General features: G+C 43.1%; 4 protein-coding genes across 5 annotated transcripts; 3 read left to right on the top strand and 1 right to left on the bottom strand.

Annotated features, from left to right (window-relative positions):
• The first annotated feature begins 9 nt into the window (after positions 1–9).
• Rpn12 (regulatory particle non-ATPase 12) lies at positions 10–1,261 on the top strand. Its single transcript, XM_076435799.1, has 3 exons — positions 10–167; positions 407–479; positions 571–1,261. Exons 1-3 carry the CDS (start codon positions 30–32, stop codon positions 1,188–1,190), a joined length of 831 nt encoding a protein of 276 aa, XP_076291914.1. The 5' UTR covers positions 10–29; the 3' UTR covers positions 1,191–1,261.
• A 167-nt stretch (positions 1,262–1,428) lies between these two features.
• On the top strand, positions 1,429–3,353 carry Arp10 (Actin-related protein 10). Its single transcript, XM_076435797.1, has 5 exons — positions 1,429–1,851; positions 1,929–2,081; positions 2,160–2,444; positions 2,523–2,802; positions 2,882–3,353. The coding sequence occupies exons 1-5, from the start codon at positions 1,763–1,765 to the stop codon at positions 3,215–3,217; spliced, it is 1,143 nt and encodes a 380-aa protein (XP_076291912.1). The 5' UTR covers positions 1,429–1,762; the 3' UTR covers positions 3,218–3,353.
• On the bottom strand, positions 3,342–4,821 carry Eif3f1 (eukaryotic translation initiation factor 3 subunit f1). Its single transcript, XM_076435798.1, has 5 exons — positions 4,574–4,821; positions 4,257–4,426; positions 4,002–4,184; positions 3,686–3,907; positions 3,342–3,607 (listed from the first exon to the last, which is right to left on the bottom strand). Exons 1-5 carry the CDS (start codon positions 4,680–4,682, stop codon positions 3,434–3,436), a joined length of 858 nt encoding a protein of 285 aa, XP_076291913.1. The 5' UTR covers positions 4,683–4,821; the 3' UTR covers positions 3,342–3,433.
• Positions 4,822–6,038: 1,217 nt separating this feature from the next.
• Positions 6,039–16,021, top strand: Kat80 (katanin p80). 2 transcript variants are annotated; one of them, XM_076435792.1, is made up of 15 exons: positions 6,039–6,176; positions 6,695–6,825; positions 6,898–7,242; positions 7,322–7,512; positions 7,590–7,740; positions 7,819–7,982; positions 8,063–8,184; positions 8,379–8,432; positions 8,568–9,108; positions 9,545–9,848; positions 10,196–10,375; positions 10,542–10,618; positions 10,694–10,768; positions 15,263–15,382; positions 15,881–16,021. In XM_076435792.1, exons 1-15 carry the CDS (start codon positions 6,143–6,145, stop codon positions 16,011–16,013), a joined length of 2,622 nt encoding a protein of 873 aa, XP_076291907.1. In that variant the 5' UTR covers positions 6,039–6,142; the 3' UTR covers positions 16,014–16,021. The 2 variants fall into 2 exon arrangements, with proteins under 2 accessions (XP_076291907.1, XP_076291908.1); XM_076435793.1 differs by lacking the exon at positions 8,379–8,432.
• The last annotated feature ends 3,686 nt before the right edge of the window (positions 16,022–19,707 follow it).

The following is a 19,707-nucleotide window of genomic DNA, read 5'->3' as shown; positions in this document are numbered from 1 at the left end:
GCGATACACATACTTACTCACATATATATATGTATGCAGTTCACCGTTTATGTGGAAAAATGGCAGCGTTGAAAGATGTTGTTTCTCTGTACAAAAATTTAAAACAAGAATGGTCAGCGACTCCTTGCAATTTAAAAAAATGCGGCGAATTGCTCAATCAATTAAAGGTAGTGTATACGAATTGATTATTGTACGGTAATATTACTGGGAAAATGCTACCATTGTTAAACATGCAAACAGTATAACCTATATAGTTAGTCTGTCAAAATGAATTGTCATGGTGTGCTGTAGCTGAAATTTATCAGACAGCATCCGTTTAATATTGAATATTTCTGTTTCTACTATTTACTTCATACAATACAATTATTATCTATCAGACGTTTGATAAAATAATTAATTTTCACAGGTTGGCCTTACCCATTTGATGTTCCTTCCAACGTCCAATAATACAGCAAGTCAGAACGAATTGTTGATAGCTCGTATGTATCAACGCATAATACATGAACACGTATCATTAATGCAAACCGGAATTATGAATAATATTGTTTGTTAACTTTTTTGTAATTACAGGTGATATTTTAGAGATTGGTGCACAATGGAGTATAGTCACGGAAGATATACCTTCTTTCGAGCGTTATATGGCACAGTTAAAATGTTACTATTTTGATTACAAGTCCGATCTTTTGGAATCTGCATATAAATATCATCTGCTAGGATTAAATCTCCTGTTTCTCTTGTCTCAAAATCGTGTTGCCGAGTTTCACACAGAACTGGAACTACTGCCTTCCGATCAGATACAATCCAACGTCTATATTAGACACCCTTTAAGCTTGGAACAGTATTTGATGGAGGGTTCGTACAATAAAATATTTTTAGCGAAAGGTAACGTGCCGGCGGCATCGTACAACTTCTTCATAGATATTTTATTGAATACCGTGCGCGATGAAATCGGAGCCTGTATGGAGAGCGCGTACGATAAGATTTCAATACAAGATGCCTCTAGAATGCTCAATCTGAATTCAGAGAAAGATATGAAAGCGTTTGCAACAAAAAAGAATTGGACTTTGACCAAAGAGGGTTACTTTTACTTTGCAACTACCAACGAAAAGAAAGCTGAGGAACCAATACCCAGTTCAGATTTGGCTACGCTAGCTATAGATTATGCAAGAGAACTTGAAATGATCGTTTAAGAAACATGTCTATCATCTTCCTTGTATTTTATAAATAAATAAAAATTATCATGTATTTATTAGAAATTAAATTAATCTTTCGTACTATCGTTGAATTCGAAAAGAGGAAAATATTTATATAAGTTTTGTTTATTTGAAACAGATTTGAAAAAATCTGCAGCTTAGAACGTTATCTTATTATGGCAAAAAGCAATGGCATTGCCCCTTGACGAGTAGCTTGAAAGGTTTTGTCATAGATGGCGTTACAATTTCTTTTTATATCTGAGAGTATCCTTTCTGTTTATACTTGTCATTACATTAGAAAGGAAATCATCTTTGATAATAAAAAGAAATAATACTTATAAGTTATTTTCACGACTTTTCGATAGTTTTTTGATTCGGTGATTCATACAAACTCTGTACAAAATGAGATAGGGATAGAACTGGATAGAACTTACTCTCTTCATGATCTACCGGAACGGGATAGTCAACACCTGTGTAATTGTCAGTGCATCAATAATCCCTAATTCTTCGAAGTATTAATAAAACTTACCCTTTTTGAATCTTCCTTACGTGAAAAACGAAAATCGGTGATGGTTAAAATGTTACGCCGCTACGAAGGTGTTCTCTATTTCTCGGACAAGCAAATGGTGATATTTGACATTGGAAGCGCATACACGAAGTAAAGCATCGAATCATTTGCATTTGTTCGAGTATTCTAATGTTTAGGCAACAAATTAAAATGTAATTTATGATTAGATACGGGTACGCGAACGAGGCTACACCACGCGGAATAATAAGGACAGAGGCTGTTTGTTCAGAAACCAAACAGATCAGGAAGATTTACGATTATAAGGATACAGAAGATTTGTATCAATTACTCGTAGAGTTTCTCCATTGTTTATTCTTTAGGTAACAGCTTTGTACATTTCTAAATGATTTTCATTTTATCGTATTGCTGTATCTTTAATAGTTTAACCACGATCACAGGTACGTTATAATAACACCTAAGGATGCCAGAATTGTAATACTAGAATCTTGTTTAACGCCGTCTCAATTCAGAGAAACACTAGCTAAAGTATTATTCAGACATTTTGAGATTGGCTGTTTGATGTTTTTGTCTACTCATTTGGCAACCATTAGTACTTTAGGCACCAATACAGCCTTGGTATTGGATGTTGGATACAAAGAAGCTACAGTGATTCCAATTTACGAGGGGGTACCAATTTTGAAAGCATGGCAAGCACTTCCTTTAGCTGGTGAAGCTGTGCACAAGTAAATACCACCTGCTAAAATGCAGTACGATCGATACTAGCAACACATCCATATACTACTAGTATTTTATTTTTATAGGTATTTAATGGAAAGATTGAAAGAAACATCTCCGAAAGCGAATATAACAGAAAAACTTGTGGAAGATATAAAAGTTAGAACATGTTTTGTTACTACATTGGAGAGATCCGTTAAATTAGAAACCGAGGAAGCTCCAAGTCCTCCTCCTGCAGTCATGTACCCTGGGGTTAAAAATATTACCATACCTGGCAAAGTTAGGGAGAAAGCATTTGAAGTATTGTGGGAAAGGGACAATGATAATTTAAGCATACCTACAATGATTTTAGATGCAATTCTTAAGGTATAATACACAACCTATACGCGATTAAGAGTTTCCCAATATTTATTTAAACTATCCTAATATTACCTGTTGTTTGCAGTGTTCCATAGACACTAGACGAACTTTGGCTGAAAATATAATATTAATCGGAGGCACGACAATGACGAAAGGATTCGTTAGTCGTCTTAAATCGGAACTCCTAGCTCTATTGAAAAGCAATCTTTATTCGGAGAAGTTGAAAATTCAAGCTTTCAAATTTCATACTGCACCCAGTAAACCCAATTATACAGCATGGTTAGGAGGTGCTATTTGCGGTACCGTCGACCTCCCATTGAGATGTATAACGAAAGAGAATTATTTGAAATCGAACAGAGTGCCTGATTGGACCAACTTAATTGATAATCAAAGAGAGGATCTTGTGGCTTACGAATTATGAATAATTGCCTAAGGATTTTCATATGTACATAATGAGCTGTATAAACAATTTTATTTATTTTTCACTTGTATTTCTAATCAATGTAAAATATACTCGCAACACAATGAAATGAAAGAGAGTCGCATTGTACCGAAAATCTGAAACTCCTTTTATTCACAGGAATGGATGTACAGAATCTTCAAACTCGTGTTACAAATTCTCTGGTCGAAATTTGTATTACAAAGTTGTGAGCAGCGTAAGTTTTTCATTGAGTTGAAGTTGAGTTTTTATTAACTGCGAGAGCGCGACAACCATCAATAGATCTTTCACGTTGCTGTTAAACATTTCATCGAATTGATCGCTCGACATTGTCGGTACAGAGTGCACCATATCCAAAAGAGCACGACCCACCTGAAGATATTGAATAATTGATTAAAAATAACTCGCTAAAAATTAGTGAAATACATAGGAATAGAAACATGTAACTACTTGGTTATCCGGAGGTTGTTTAGAATTGAGAATGACGTCGACGTATTCGAGTACTTGCTCCAACATGGAAGATAGTTTACCACTGGCTTCCGCGATTTGAGCAAGATCCATCATTGGCTCTATACCACCACCAGTTTTTACACCAGCTATTTGCGCATGAGCCGGTAATTGTGTCTTGGAACAAAGCTGCAGTCCAACTACTTCTGGTTCGTAACAGGTAACCTAAGAAAGTTTAGAAGTTTAGTAAGTCCATAAAAGCAGATGTATTCGATACAGAACTGTATTGTTTCAATTAAATTAATAATAATTAACACACCTGTACTTTAACTGGTGTAAACATGGAACCTTGTTTTCCATTAGGTACTCCTAATGGTACGCACACGTAGGCTTTAATTGCCATTCTAGTAGTGTTTATCAGTGTTGTATCAACAGTCAAGTGAACAGGATTGTTGCACTCACGAACATAGTATTCGTGTATAACCGAAGAGTGAGTGGTGACCTGTACAACGCATTAGAAATAAAAGATTTTTGTCGGTTTGTGGAACAGCAGAAATGATCAAAGGTAATTTACCTCGTTCCCAGTTGCCCACCAACCAACAATGTTTTCTTGTGCATTCACCCTGTGATTTAAATCGTATAGGTCGATTCCGTATGTCAGATCAGCTTCCACTTGACTTTCTGACTCTTTATGAGGTACACAGAAGCAATTCGTTACTTCGACCATACCTTTTTCAGCCGTGCCTAGAAAAATCAATCGAAAAAACGTAGAATTTAGCTTAACGATTGTTGGATTTGACAAAATAACCTATATGTAAAAGCTATATACTAAAATTAATAATATGCTTTCACCGAAACGACGTTGGAAAACATCGTCAAGTTTTGTATTACCTAGTAGTGTACCGATAACACGGTGGGACTCGGCTTTTCGACGCTCGTAAGCGTCGACTATTTGAAAAAGAACCACAGGATGAACTTTCACGGTAAGGTTAAGCGCCATGTTTTGTTCGTACAAGTACTTATTCACAAAGAAAAGTCAATTCAGTGACCAGTGATTGCCAGTGACGTGACCACGACCACAATGACCTCCTATATAAACCTGTATAAACCTAACCACAATTCCACAATGCTTAGGGCACAGCAGGAGCAGGGCACAGTGGGGCTGAGTGGGGCACAGTCACTGAGCATTCTTATTCTTACAGAGGTGCAGAGGTGAAACTCCGTTGTTTTTCGGTAACCAATTCCCAATGAGTATGCGTCTATTATAGATAAGAAGCACAGGCTGGAAAAGGTAAGGTAAGCATATGATATTAGAACATAAAAAATGACGAATCAGAACTCGAAGCACTCAAAGGCTCAAAGTCAAAAATTAATTATCCAGAAACTTACTACATATCTCTATTATCAATTTTTATATTACGACGCTGATTACGATAATTTTCTACACTATACACAGTCGGTAAGGTCTCGTTAGTAGTTTGAGCGTTTTGCTGCCACGCAGAATAGCGCTGTACGAACATTTGAACGGATAAATGATTCTTATCGAAATTTGCATTGTGTCTCATCGTCTCATGGCAGAATATAGCGAGAATCATTTGCTCCCAAATGAAAAATAATATTTCGATACTTTGCAGTTAAAATTTCTTAAATGTCAAAGGTAAATGCAAAAAGTAAAGCTAGATGAGTGCACTTTATGATCGGACGATTTCGATTTGAAAATTGGCATACTGGAAATCTTTGTTACAGTTCACTCGATTATAACGGTTGATTTGAATCGTTTATTTCGAAGGAAAGAGAAATGGTGGTCTACTCCTAAAAATTCTCTCTTGAAACCATGCTATACCTGATAAAAACATTTTCGATCGGAATGTTAATAACAGAGTAGTCTCTATTGGTCACTATTCGTGGTTCACCCTGTATAATTCGAACAAGGTTTTTTCGTGAAATTTATATTTTCGCGGATGGTAAAGAATCGGTGTACGCTCTACAAGAGCGTCTTGTTTCTTTGTGTTTCTTTGACGTCTCGGGTGCAACAGCATGCAATATCCAGCAACATCCAACGATCCAACTGACCGGTGAGCTGGTGACATCTGGCGCGATCGATCGGAACGCGATCTCGATAGAAACAGGGACTTCGATATTTCTCAACGTCACGTTAGTTCGCGCTGCCCACGGACAGGCAGATTCAAGAAATGAGATACGACGAGGAGGTGGAACGAACGGTTTCTGCAAACGGACTGAGATTTCGAGGAAAGGATCACGAAGAGGACCGTGTCGCGCGGCGAGATGCTGTCGCCCCGTTGAACGATCGCCGCTGTACCGAGAGATCATAACAGAAACGTGCAAAATGTTGACCGCGAGCTCGGCCAAGAGAAAATTCTGCGTCCGCAAGCTGAAGTCTCAAATTGTTGTCGTTGCCAAATAAGTATAGTGAACAACGCGATCCTGCGGCCCCGGAACATGGCTTCGTCCACGAAGAGGTCATGGAAACTCCGTAAGTGTTCGTCTCCTAACTGTCTGTTGTGTGCACTATACTCGATTCGATATACCATGCTCTTGCGTTCGAGCAATTCCATTCCGGCGCTATATACGAGCCCGATACGGGTAAACAATTTCTGTTTACAATGCGCACGACGCTGCCTCGATGCCGATTAATTCCTCGCTGCGTCTTCCTATTATGGTCATAACCTTCGCCGGATCGTAGAACACACTGCGTTCGTGATGTCACCGATCGCTGACATCTCGTTCTGCTCTTGATTCAATCGTGTGCAAGATAACTTGAAAATTCAAGTGTTGCAAATGTTCGTGCGACTTCTGTCACCCTGAGCTGCGTAGAGAGAAAACAAAACACTCTATGGACTGCAAAGACAGCATTGTCCCACACCGTGTGAGAGTTCAGTGGCTCTATGACTATGCGACTGCAGCAGAGGGCACTCTGTATTGATGACAGATTAGACAGATGTTTAGAGACTTCTCTATGAATCTTTCTTACATGCGTTTCTTTCTCTGCAGAGGATTTTGTTGCCCACACATCTAATGTCAATTGCCTGGCTTTGGGTCATAAATCTGGCCGTGTTCTGGTCACCGGTGGCGACGACAAGAAGGTGAATCTATGGGCAGTCGGCAAGCAGAACTGTATTATGGTATGTCTGGTCCTTTTGTTTTGGAGTTGGTTCAAAGAAACTCTGAAATATTTATCTTTGACTTGTTTTCAGAGCCTGAGTGGCCATACCACTCCGATAGAATGTGTAAGATTTGGACAGACCGAGGATCTGGTATGCGCTGGCTCGCAGACAGGAGCACTGAAGATCTGGGACCTGGAACACGCCAAATTGGCCCGTACATTAACAGGACACAAGTCAGGTATACGTTGCATGGACTTTCATCCTTACGGGGAGTTGCTGGCATCTGGAAGTTTGGACACGGCGATTAAATTGTGGGACATTAGAAGGAAAGGTTGTATCTTCACGTATAAAGGACACAATAGGATGGTGAACAGTTTAAAATTCAGTCCTGATGGCCAATGGATTGCCAGTGCAGGAGAGGAGGGAATGGTTAAGGTAAAACCAATTAAAGATCATTTCAGTGCAATGTAGTTTGATGCCACTATTCGATGACTGATCTTTATTTCTTCATTAGCTGTGGGACTTGAGAGCTGGCAGACAACTCAGAGAATTTTCCGAACACAGAGGTCCGGCTACCACGGTAGAGTTTCATCCCCACGAATTTCTGTTAGCCAGTGGCAGCGCGGATAGAACAGTTCACTTCTGGGACCTGGAATCATTTCAACTTGTTTCGTCCACGGATCAAACTCACTCCACAGCAATTCGGTATGCTTCTTGACAACGGTAAAAGCGATTTCCGATAATCTCAATGTTTCATTAAACTGCTTTCTCCGTTTGTTTAGGTGCCTCTATTTCAGTCAGGGTGGAGAATGTCTTTTCGCTGGTTGCCATGATGCGTTGAAGGTGTACGGTTGGGAACCGGCTCGTACGTTGGATTCGGTTCCGACTGGTTGGGTAAAAGTGCAGGACATAGCTGTGGCCCAGAACCAGTTGGTAAGTCGATACAGCGGAGAAATTGATCGACAAACGATGAACAGTTAACATAAATCCGCTCTAACGAATGCTTTTCAGATCGCTGCGAGTTTGCAAACTGCCAATGTCATTTTATACGTATGCGATTTAAAAAAAATAGCGCCGTTGGGAGGAGTATCGACGTCCGACTCGCCGTTTAGTCACGGGAACTCGTTAAGGAAGAGCTTCTCGAGGGAAAGGCCGCCTGGATTAAAAAAACATACGTAAGTGAAACACGCGAAATCACCTCAAGTTTTACGTATTGTTGCATTGTAAATCGCAACCATGATAATTTTCTTTATAGATTAGACGTACAAACGATCGAGGAAGCGGACAAGTCTGGAACAGACCCAGAGGATGAAGCAACGTACGCAGACATACCCAATGTCACCGCCTATCACGACGTCTTTCAACCAAACAGAGCACGTAAGTATATCAACGTCGTCCTATCTCTTCTCTTGCAAGACTCGATCGTGTACCCTAACTCGACTCAAACTCTGTTCTGTCCTAACTGTTAACTATCCACTTACAAATCACACAAGCCTGAAAAATACAAATCCATTCGTGAATGTTGTGTCGTACAGTCTGCGAATGAGCATGCTATGCACGGTATGTTTCAGTGTCACGCACTCCACCTCCAGAACCCGAGGCTTTCCAGGAGCCTCAGGACTTAGGTGAGTTTCCACGAAAACGTCCCCTCTTCCTTCTCTGATACTGAAGTTTGCATGAGACGAACCTTTGCACTCGTTTTATCCGCCGATGTACTTTTATTAGACGTATTACGAACCGCGCACGATTACCTTTTCCAGATCCCACCCAGCCGCAGATACTGCAGAATCTTTCTACCTCAATGTCGAATCTGAACGCGGCGGAACCAGAGGAAGTTCCACCCATACCGTCACCGTCATCCCCGCCCCCACCTGCCCCGACGTTGGCGTTGACCAAGTCGGTGCCAGTTCGTGTTCAGCCAATCAAGTCATCACCACCGGTTCAGAGAAGTGCGGTGACCTCGACGAGCCAATCGAAGACTCTGCAGACGAACAACGGCCTGATCAGAACCTCGAAGAATCTGGCGTCCATACCTCCTCTCAGACAGAACATCACGCCCCTTCCCGGCAAGAAGATCGGCGCCAGCAGTGATATAGGGACGCTTCCACAACCCTTGGGCCCGCAAAGGTCGAACTCGACGTTGACGCCGCGAGTGGCGCCGATGGCTGCCGTTCTTCCAGTCATGGACGATGGGAAACTCAAGAACAGAGCACCTAGCCCGGACTCTCCGAAGCATTACTTGAAGAGACAGAGTAGTTGTAAGGACGGGGAACAGGGTTACGAAAGCGATTATCCGGTACAGTAAGTATATCAGTACCCCTTTCAACGAATATTCCAATTTGGTTAGCTGTGCGTCGCGTTAAGAGGATAGACTCGTTTCCAGGATTGCAAGGGTGCGGGATGCGCCTTCTCATTTCTTGATAATGCAAAGATCGGGTGTTTCAATAGTCAAAAGCGCTAGATAAAAGATCAGTCTAGGCCGCAATCGTCCTCAAAAGTCCTATTTTCACGTTTACGAGGCGTAATTTGCATTATTCGGAAGCATAATGCTGCGCATTTAGCCATTTTCATAAAGCTGCGACAGCTGCATGCTGTAAATAACATTAATTAAAAATAGGACTCTTGTGGACGGAAAAACCCATCTTTGCATTATCGAGAAATGAGAAGGCGCATCCCGCACCCTTGCAATCCTGGAAAGGAGTCTACCCCGTTAACGATTCGTGTTACGTTCTTTCAGAATTAATAGTATAAGGCATAGCCCCTCTGATCCAGCGTTAAACAGGCCGAACTCGGCGCAGTCCAGGTCCACCTCGCTAAATAGGAACTATACTACCTCAATGTCGCTGTCCGCACGCAACGCTTCCACTACCACCACGACACTCGCGACTAAGAAAGCGAACAAAGCTCAAGTGCTCCCGAATCCTAAGGTAGACGTACGGGCGTCTCAACTGAGGCCGAGCGTGGAGACCACGGGGAAGGAGGAATTCGTTCCCATAAGCACCGATAAACCTTATGGGCTGGACGTTGAAACCTTTCTGCCCGTTAGTATGAATATACGATTCGTTCTATCCGAGTATATTCCCTCCTCAACGCGTTCGCTACCACCGGTACACATGTGTGACGTCAATGAATTCGTAGTTTACATGAAACTAGTCAAACATTGCGTTTAACAAAACGTTTCAATGATAGACAGCGAAACGTGTAGACCTCTCGCGACTCGGGAGGCAGCGGGACATTCGGGAACAGTGGCAGCTGTTTTCTCGTCGTCTTTATTGACGCACTATCTCGTCCACCGAGACGCGCGACGTTAAAGAGGAAAGACCGTACACAGTAATGCCAGTAACAAACCGTTTGTAACTGCAACGCATGTTAATGATACTTCTCACAGAATAATTTTGCGAGTTCGACGGCGTTCGGCTACCCTCAAATCGGAGTTCTGAACGAAATGTCCGAGGCTGAAGTTCTCAACAGCATGATGCGAGGTCACGAATCGATGATGACCGTGATGACGAACCGACATCGGTCCTTGCAGATCATCTACTCCCAGAAGCAACATAAAGATCTTAAGGTATCCTATTGCTACTGCGTGTCGGAGCTTGTCTAATCCATTCGCATCATCGCTATCATTCATAATAGAAATTAATGAAATCGGTGACATTTTTCGTTCTTCCTTATGATGCAAATGGATTGACGACGATAATTCGAAACTAAACGGAATCGTTGAATGTTTCTAGGCCGCGGTGGAATCTGCTGTGGCAATGAATGATCTTTCGGTGATCGTCGACCTGCTGGGGATACTGACTCTGAAACCGTGAGTAGTTTTTCGCCGAACGATTCGATGATTCTGTTCCGTGGCAGCCACGTTCACGGTCCCGTTTGATTTCAGACCAATGTGGAACCTGGACCTTTGCAACTTTATGCTTGGTCCGATCGGAGATCTCCTGCAAAGTAAATACGAAATGTGAGTACACATCGATTTTTCAATACCGTTTCAATATCTACTCTGTTCACAAATTCGTCAAAGCAAAATTATTCGGCACTGTATTCGCCCAATTTCAATTTATTTCGGTCAAACTGGAGGACTTTCTCCGAGTTATTGGTTCACGATCGAAGTAGTTGTTAGATTAATCAAAAAATCCTTAGCAATGGGCAATGAACTTAAACAAATTCTGAAGTAATCGCCGGTGCGTAATTTGTTAAAAATCGTTGTAAATCTTATTAAACGCGCTGTTATGTTTACAAGTCTTTGCAGAGCAGCGATGTTTTGGCGTTCGGTAGTTCCAGCGTCAACAATGTTTCTATCGCGAGAATAGAATGCACTCGTGCACACGGTGCCCGTTCGAGCGTATCATCGTCTAACGTTACTCCACTTTCAACGGTGAAACACTACACGGTCGGTGAATTAAAGAAAATGGAGACAGCCCTTCCTGAGCCGCGGAGAGGGGAAGGGTGAGAGAAGAGGGGAGAAGTTCTCGAGTTCCGTGCGATACAAACAGGGTGGGTTTCGAGTGGGGTCGTCGTACTTCACCGTGTCGGCTCTCTATGGGAATGGCTAATTCGCTGAACGGGGGAAACACGAGGCGAAAAAGAGAAGGGCTGCGCGAAATTAGCCGAGACAATGCAAGACAGAGGCCAGATGCAAATTCGAGCCTCGGATCCTCGCTGTCGCGCGACGATTGTCCCGATGTTAGGTTTAAGTTCGAAGGGCCACGCGTGCTTCGCATGCATATGGTGACGTGTCTCGTGGACAGTTATGGGCAAATCCTTTTTGTCGTTCTTTCTTTTTTTCGTTTTGTCCTCCCAGCGTCGGGGCCGGTGCCGGTCGATCATGAATATTAATGCCGGCGTAGGAAGAACGGTCGACCCAGATTCCGAGTCGGACTCGCGGGAACCTTTGCACCTCGTCTTCGTTATCGTTCGTTCGAATTTTATCGAAAAAACTGGCCATCGAAATAAACAGTTATGTAGTTCCTAACGTTATACGCACGGAGCACCAGACAGAACTGACACGCGTCGCCTTATTACAATCGCAAGACCGAATGTATTAATTCATTCTTAACGAAACAACATTGTAGTTAGGTGGTTTAGTTCATTTTCAGCCTCAATGGCTCTGAAAATGACTTTTTAACCTTTACGATTATACGTTTATAATACATTTATATTCATTACATTTTGCTGTATTAGATCTATCCTACTTCTACTATACAACTAAATTATTGCTTTGACGAAGCGGCTTTGTAGTAGACGTACAAATGAACTCATAGCCCGGATTTTTGTTGGGAAATTTTATAATAACCCGGAATTGACCTGACAAGTTTTTATTTAGCATAAAAATCCGCAGTCTAACGCTAATCGTTCCTAGCTGTCCACGTTTTGGTAGATTCTGGGGAAAACGGTGACGGGGAAGAGTGAAAAAAGAAATGAATTAGAGGGTGGAACCGGTGTTCGGAACCAGTTAATTAGCCGGCGCACAGTTACAAGCTGTTGCCATTGCGCTGTCGTGACCAGAAACGAGCGTTTCCTTTCACGTGCGCGCTGATTATCCGTCTCTTCCTGTTTCACTCCTCGCCAATTATAAACAACAAGCATTACGAATTCTGCACGGCTGTCCGTCGCAATTTCTATACAAACCTATCTCCATCAATGTTCTCGTCGATTCCCCGTCGCACTGTGATCCGCACAGGCGTGTCACAATCATTTAATGATCATCGGATCGATCGTCTGTCGCCGGCTGTTATCGTAAATAATAACTTCCTCGCGTTGATTCAATGATGAGCCAATCGCGCCACGATCTAATAATACATCTCCTCCTCGATGACGATCAGAAACCACCAGCCCGGAAAATTGCCGTTCCATTCATTAAGCGATCGCTTGTTGCGACGATTTTCCTTTTTCACTTATTCCGCTGTCATTGCTATTATTAGAACGAGCGTCTTGATTTACGGCGCTGTCGGCGAATCAATTTGTAGCGCCTCATTAACGAGATACCGGCTTTCTAATTGATTCTCTATCGGATCTCTTATATGTCATTTAATCGACTGATATTCTTCTAATTCTAGCTCTTGTGCTTCGAGTTTCAATTTTTCATTGCTGCCTTTCTTCGAAATTCTGTAGGGCAGACTTTTTTTAATTCGGTTGTTTATTGGAGTTCAATCTTTTGATAACGACTACATTTTTAATTGTTTGAGATGTTCCAAGTTTTTCGATCCTTAGAGGGACCTACGAGGTCTTCGATTCTTATGGTCTTTTAAGTTCTTCGATTCTTCGTGATCCTCTTAGTTTTTCGATTCTTCATGATCCTCTTAGTTCTTCGATACTTCATCGACCTCTAACTTCTTCCATTCTTAATGACCGCCAGAATGCTTCGATTCTCCGCGATCCTCTTAGTCCTTCGATTCTTTATCGTCCTCTAACTTCTACCATTCTTCATCGTCCTCTAACTTCTACCATTCTTCACGGTCCTACGAGTTCCTCGATTCTTCACGATCCCCTTAGTCCTTTGATTCTTCATCATCCTCTATGTTCCTCAATTCCTCACGATCTTCCAAGATCTCCGATTCTTTCGGACTCCGTAAGACTCCGCAGCCTTTCAAGACCTCCTAAGTCCATCGATTCTCGAAGACACCTAACGACTCTTCGATTCCTCAAGATTCATTAAAGAGTTCTCGGCTCCTCGCGCCGATCGAGATTCTCAAAGTTCACGGTCGTTGATCATAACCATTCGAGAATATCCTCACGCCTAGTCGACGTTCGCGTGCACATTGCCACCGATACCATAAAAGTGAATTCGTACTAATTGTCGATCGCTCAGCAGCTGCCGTGTCTACGGTCAATCGTAACAGTCGAGCTCAGCCGTTTACGCGACCCTCTTTCTCTGTGTCTTTTCTTTTCCCCCTTGGCGATTAGGCTGCAATCAATTTAAAACGGTCTCGTGTGTCCAACGATGCTGCTCGATGCTTTTTATCGCACGATTCTTCATTGTTAGGCTGCGGATCTTTATGGAAAATAAACATTTTTTTCCTTAATTGTTTTAATGAGTTCATTTATTCTTGCGAGAAATGCATAACACAGTCTGCTCATTATATTGTCTACCCTGCTACTTGTGTACCTCAAATGGGCACGCAAATTGAAAGTACTCTCGAGAGCAACTATCGACAGAAACTCTCAGATGAACACGTACCTTAACTATTTGACAGTCGGGAAAAGGGTGAATCGGGCCAGAAAATCGCCGGCTACATGCATATTACAACGAGTATGCATCTCAGCCGGCGTGATGCAGTTTGCATAGAGCTATTCGCCGTTTTCACGGCTAGTTCGTCACGGGCTTTCGTCCTGGTCCCGTAACCGACGGAACCCCGTGAGAAAAAAAAGTATCGAGCCGATGAATATTCGATGGGGCGCGTGCCGCCTTTCGAGGGGTTGTACCGCGCTCGTTTACCGATTTATCGATCTTCCATCCACGATTCTCGTGTGTTCGATAAATAATAAATTATTTAAATTCGTCCTAAAACTTGAACGAGTACAAACGATTGCCGTTTCTTTAGTGAAACCGGAGTTCGCTTCGAGAAATCGTTCGGCGCGAACGATATTGGCGTGAAACGTCCTAAAACGTCGCGAATTGGTGGTTTGGATGTTGACGGAAAATTTTCAGTGGTCCGGGCAGCCGATCTAGCTGTTCATTAAGATTTTAGCACTATTTGGAAGTTTAAGAGTACAAACAATATGTAGTCCATTAAGAATGACTTGTTTAACAAATGACGAACCGTAATACCAAATTTGAGGTATGCACTTTGAAGGAAAAGAATGCTCTTCATTAAAAAAAAAATCTTGTTAGAAATATTGAATAGGTTCAGCAGGGATCACAAAGGAAAATTAGTAACATTTTCGATCGAAAATCATATTGACAAAATGTTCATTATTAATGTCGGCATTTTCGGCATTGCTGAACATTTCGAAAGTAATGTAGATGCATTAAATACCGTAATTTTTTACCAAATGAACTGCTAGATCGGAATTGCTGTCCGGACCACTGTGCATCCCGAGGCGAACGATCGGCGTTACGCGGAACATTTACGAGGCGGTCCGCGCGATTCGCTGATTCGTCGCGCCGATTCGAACGGGAGCGCGAGCGAACCCTTTATCGTCCTCCGAAAGCGAGCGTGTCGAATCCGGCCGCCTAAGCCTTTCGTGCCTTTCGTTATTTATTGGCGTCGTTATGGGCTAATAACACGTTTTGGAACAAACTAGCCGTGACGCGAGCACCGGTGGGCGGCATGGCTAGGCTCTCTGCTCTCCCGAGCTTTCTCGTCCTTTCCCTTTTTCCGTCGCGTTCCCCGGGACATTTCGAAACGGCATCGTGTTTGCTCCGTTTCACTTCTATTTATCCTCGCTGTACGTTTCATTATTTTTATAAATTCATTATTAAATCGTTGGTGGTCCCTTTCGACTGTTCCAGGTACATAGTCACGGGTTCGACAGCGTTGAGGTTGATCCTGCGGAATTTCGCGACGGTGATCAAATCGAACGTGGAGGCGCCTTTGCAAACGATCGGCGTGGATGTGTCGCGGGAGGAACGGTGAGTAACTTTTGGAAACGTTTATGCCTAATCCAGATCCTATTCACGACTTTGAGGACGCGTCCTTACATTGCAAGAGCCTAGTGCACACGATCCACAAGTAGGAGATCCATCCTTGTATCATCAAAAGCTATCCGCAACTTTTGACATCCACGATTAATAAGTGGGAGAACTATTTCTGAATCTGGTAGCTATCCAAAGTCCAGAGCAAGCTGATAGAACTTATCCTTGCATCGTTAAAAGTAATTTCCTTTGCATACGGTAGCTATTCAAGGATTAGAACAATCGATTTCCGACTGTAGACTTATCCTTGCACTCTCAGAAGCTACCTAAAGCTCGATATTCTCGTGCTGGTTCTCTGGCTGCAAGTTGCTTGAACTATCGCAAGCTAAGTATTCTCGTTCCGAGACCCCCATCCTCCGACTAGAGGTCCCATCCAGTAGCGATCTAAGGACCCTAATCGTAGGCGATCGTTGTTAACCGGCCACCATTCTTCAGATACCACAAGTGCCTCTCCTGCTACAAGAAGCTGCAGACGATTAGGAGCGTGTTGCTGAAGAAGCAGTCGACGCCGGGGAAGCTGGGCGCGACTTTCCGCGAGCTGGCAGTATTAATGAGGAGCATCGAGTGACCACGGCTGAACAACACCGCGCAGTCCGCCGCCTGGCTCGTCGTCACCTGACAGAGGATCGAGATCGAGGACCTGGCCGGAAGCGTAGGTGTAGATGGGCCAGACCGAAACGTCGTCGCCCGACAGGGCCGCTCGTTCGAGCTGCTACGATCGGCCCGGGAATCTCCGTTTCTTCCTTCGCCGTTCGGCACTCGTCGGTTCCTCGTGTCCACTCGTCGACCCGTCTGGAGGAAGAGCAACAACGTTCAACGATCACCTTGTACACAGACACCCGTGCGGCGAACTGAGAGGAAAGAGGGGCAAACGTGTTCGAATCGATGGAGAGGTGCCCTCGAAGGTAGAGCTTGAAAACCTGCGCGACACCTAGACTGCGGACTTTCAGGCAAAATCAAAATTCTCTGCAACGATTGCCAGGGGAAGGAACTACTTAGGAATATCTTTCTTTCTTTAATCGTGTTAATGTGAGACAGAGTTCGGGTATCGATACTTATTACAGCTACTCAGTTTTGTGATGAATGTATAAAATCCGCAATCTAGTAGTGTCAGTCTGGGCTCCTGAAACACGGTCTCAAACGATCTTTACACCGGAGGAAACTGTTTAGACATGTTGTTAACTGTTTCGCTGGTTTCCATTTTGATGTTTAAACATCTGGCTAGTTTATTGTCGTAGGAAAATGTTCGCAGGACGAAGCCATGAAATTCTATATTCTTGTAGAGCATAGAAAGACGAATCCAACGACCTAATTAACCATATTCGATTGTTTGATCTCGAGATGATTGTGTCTAATAGCATCGAGTGTCGTACCCAAGGACCTGAGATTAAATGATCCTAATGGTATCGTTAACAAAGTCGTCGGATTCGTCTTTTTATGCTCTGCGAGAATATGGATGATTTAAAAAATTCTATCAATAATTAGCAGTGAAAGAGCTCGGAAGAAATTTCAATCTAGAGAATAAACAAGAATTGATGTGAAAAGCAAAATGGAAATCGTAACCGAAACAGACTGGAAATTTCAGTGGTTCGTAATAGCGTCATTCGGAATTGTTTCAAGCCCTGCTCGAAGGTCCTCTCGCGCCTTGCAATGCGAAAAATTTCCTCGATCTGTCCGTGGGATGCTCGTCTTTCTCGAAACCGTCTCGGTCTCGAAGCCTAGATAAAGCGTACTGTACATTATTATATAATATATCGCGTTATATTATATGTAACTGGGAAGATTGCAGCACAAGGGGGTGGACGATCGATGAAATTTTTCCAATTTATCGGGAACGTTCGCTGTCCGTTGTTTTCGACGGCCTTCTTGCCAGCTCCTCGCGCTTCCGGCGAGGACCCCCGACGACGACTACAGAAGACCTTTAATTAAGGAGTAGCTAGTTACACGCGTTTCATTTTAGAGTAACCGAGTGAGAGAGTGAGCGCGCGAGAGAGAGAGAGTGCGAGTGTGAAAGAGAGAACGAGAGCGAGAGAGGAAGAGAGGTCGAAGAGATAAGAAATTGTATTTTTGCAAGAGCCATTTGCGTCCGTTCATTAATAAAACGATTTAAAATGGAAAAGAGATAGAATGAGAGGGACAAGGTGCACCCCGATCGTGTGTCTTGAAACCTTCGAGAAATCGAGGAGGCCGAAGGTGTTTTTTTTTAACGAAACGGTTGGGATCATTTTCGAAATTGTCCGACCAATTTTCAAGATTTATTCCTCTGAACGCAACACACGGACTTTTTAACCTCGAACAACGTTGTCACGCGTTGACCGCAGAATATCATGTGCGTTTACAGCATGCGAAAATCTTTAAAAAAAATCGCGAACCGTGCGATTCGAACTTCAAAAGGTTCCGAATGGCGACGAAAAATTAGGATAATGAACGCGCGAAACCTGACCGGTTACAGCATGCGATAATCTCCCGGAGACCGAGACCCATGCGATTTGAAAAATAGCACAATTCTGCGGTCCAAAATGGATTTTTTTAGAGAAACGTTTTCTATAGAATAATTTTTGATCTTGGATCGAAACTCTGTGCCGCAACGTGTCCTTCTAGTAGCTGAGCTCGTTCTCGAGAGTACTGTGGTGCTTTCGGGGACGAGTTCGAGCGAGGATTGATCGCGAAACACGTACAATAAAGAGAACGGTACGCCGCGATAGGGAGACAGAGAGAGTTTTCGCGAGTTTCTGATCCTCTTGGTTTTCTCCTGCAAATTTCTGCGGAGACACATAATCTGCGAGAGCCTTTTGGCATCGTGTTCCAGTGACAATTTTGCCGGGAATCGGAGAGGAGGCGAAGCGTCATCGACGATGGAAACGATTTCACCGGGAAAAGACGAGAGCGGTGCGCCTAACGAGGAAACTTAGGCGAACAAGTGCCTCGATAATTCGGAGAACTCTCTGCGCAGATCGAGCGACTCGTCCTCGACGCGAGCATATTTTTTATCCCTCCCGGAGTTCAGTTTTTCCAGATGAAATGGAATAGTGAAATTAATTTTCGTATCAAATTTTGAGAATCGTCTCATCAACCTGAAAGTTCAAATTTTATATTAGAGAAGAGAAACAAATCCTTTATTAAGGATTTTATTAAAAAACCTTTATCAAGAACCGTCTTCACAGAAATCATTCAAAGTACAAAGGCTCGGTTTTAAACCTTTCAAGTCGTCTGTGATTTTTCTTTGTAACCGTTCAACGTCCAAACGTTAAAAAAATTATTCTTGAGGCTTTTCACGATTTCATCTTCCAAGACTGCTACGGCGTGAATAAAAATTGTGTTCGCGTTACGGACGAGTTCCATGGTTTCATCTGAGTACAGAGTCTCGGAATGATCTGAATTTCCGGGTGAGATCAATGTCGGTTAGTCAGGGCACGCGATTGATCGCCGAGGTGATCGACTCGACGTTCGATCGGTGCTCGAGTCGCGAGACACGCGGAGGAAATGAAACTTCGAGTGAGTGAAGCTTCGTGAAATGTACCTCGGCCGGCCTATTTTATTGACAAGCTGTTTTTATACCATGTGATCAAGTAAATTACCTTTACACCTGAACAACGAATATTTTTCTGTGGCTCTCCAAGACTATCCTGCTTCGGTGTCCTCGCGCGTCGGCTCCGTCCGAGGAGACCGGAAGTCGAGTCCTCGATCGATCGACTCGGCTTCTCAGAGCGGAAAAACGCGGAGCAAGACACGACGAACCACAGATTTCTGTCGGACGATTTCTTTCCTCTTTGTCGGCGAACCCGTCCCGTCGCGATCCCGCAGAATTCTCGATGGAACAAAGATGGCGAAAGGAGACGGACTGGAGCGCTCAAAACGCAATTTTAACGCTGTTTTACCTAATAGAAAATTTACAAAAATAAGACAGATAGAGTGCGAGTGAGAGAGAGAGAGAGAGAGAGAGAGAGAGAACGAGTATACATGAATGAGTGCTAGCACGAGAAGAGACTCGTCGTCGGTTCCGTCCAACGTATTTTTGTAAGGAGAGTGAGTGAGCGTGCTCTGTTCCCTCGGCCATCCACTTCCGGTTGCGCCATCTTGACACTTTAGCTGCGACCCTTTAGAATCGTTTCTTTTTCCTTTCTGCACGTTCGTCGCCCATCTTCTGCACTTCTCCTCGAAAATCATCGGTACCCATCCATTTCTCAAGGTCCTTTTTCTCTGGAATGAAACTTTTCGAACAATCAAGATCTATTTTTCGACGGATTTTTATTCGATCTGTA

This window comes from Lasioglossum baleicum, chromosome 12, assembly GCF_051020765.1.
Source record: "Lasioglossum baleicum chromosome 12, iyLasBale1, whole genome shotgun sequence".
Lineage (NCBI taxonomy): Eukaryota > Metazoa > Arthropoda > Insecta > Hymenoptera > Halictidae > Lasioglossum > Lasioglossum baleicum.
The sequence above is the reverse complement of the archived record's forward strand: the minus strand, read 5'-3'. Positions and strand labels throughout refer to the sequence as shown.

Coding starts and splice junctions, on each gene's coding strand:
- Kat80 (XM_076435792.1), top strand. CDS start 6,143: ATGGCTTCGTCCACGAAGAGGTCATGGAAACTCC. Junction 7,983..8,062: donor CCTGGATTAAAAAAACATAC/GTAAGTGAAACA, acceptor TTTTCTTTATAG/ATTAGACGTACAAACGATCG. Junction 10,619..10,693: donor GGGATACTGACTCTGAAACC/GTGAGTAGTTTT, acceptor GTTTGATTTCAG/ACCAATGTGGAACCTGGACC.
- Arp10 (XM_076435797.1), top strand. CDS start 1,763: ATGGTTAAAATGTTACGCCGCTACGAAGGTGTTCTCTATTTCTCGGAC. Junction 1,852..1,928: donor ATTGGAAGCGCATACACGAA/GTAAAGCATCGA, acceptor ATTTATGATTAG/ATACGGGTACGCGAACGAGG. Junction 2,803..2,881: donor TTTTAGATGCAATTCTTAAG/GTATAATACACA, acceptor TGTTGTTTGCAG/TGTTCCATAGACACTAGACG.
- Rpn12 (XM_076435799.1), top strand. CDS start 30: ATGTATGCAGTTCACCGTTTATGTGGAAAAATGGCAGCGTTGAAAGAT. Junction 168..406: donor AATTGCTCAATCAATTAAAG/GTAGTGTATACG, acceptor TAATTTTCACAG/GTTGGCCTTACCCATTTGAT. Junction 480..570: donor GAACGAATTGTTGATAGCTC/GTATGTATCAAC, acceptor TTGTAATTACAG/GTGATATTTTAGAGATTGGT.
- Eif3f1 (XM_076435798.1), bottom strand. CDS start 4,682: ATGGCGCTTAACCTTACCGTGAAAGTTCATCCTGTGGTTCTTTTTCAA. Junction 4,185..4,256: donor GGTGGGCAACTGGGAACGAG/GTAAATTACCTT, acceptor TGCGTTGTACAG/GTCACCACTCACTCTTCGGT. Junction 3,608..3,685: donor AACAACCTCCGGATAACCAA/GTAGTTACATGT, acceptor CAATATCTTCAG/GTGGGTCGTGCTCTTTTGGA.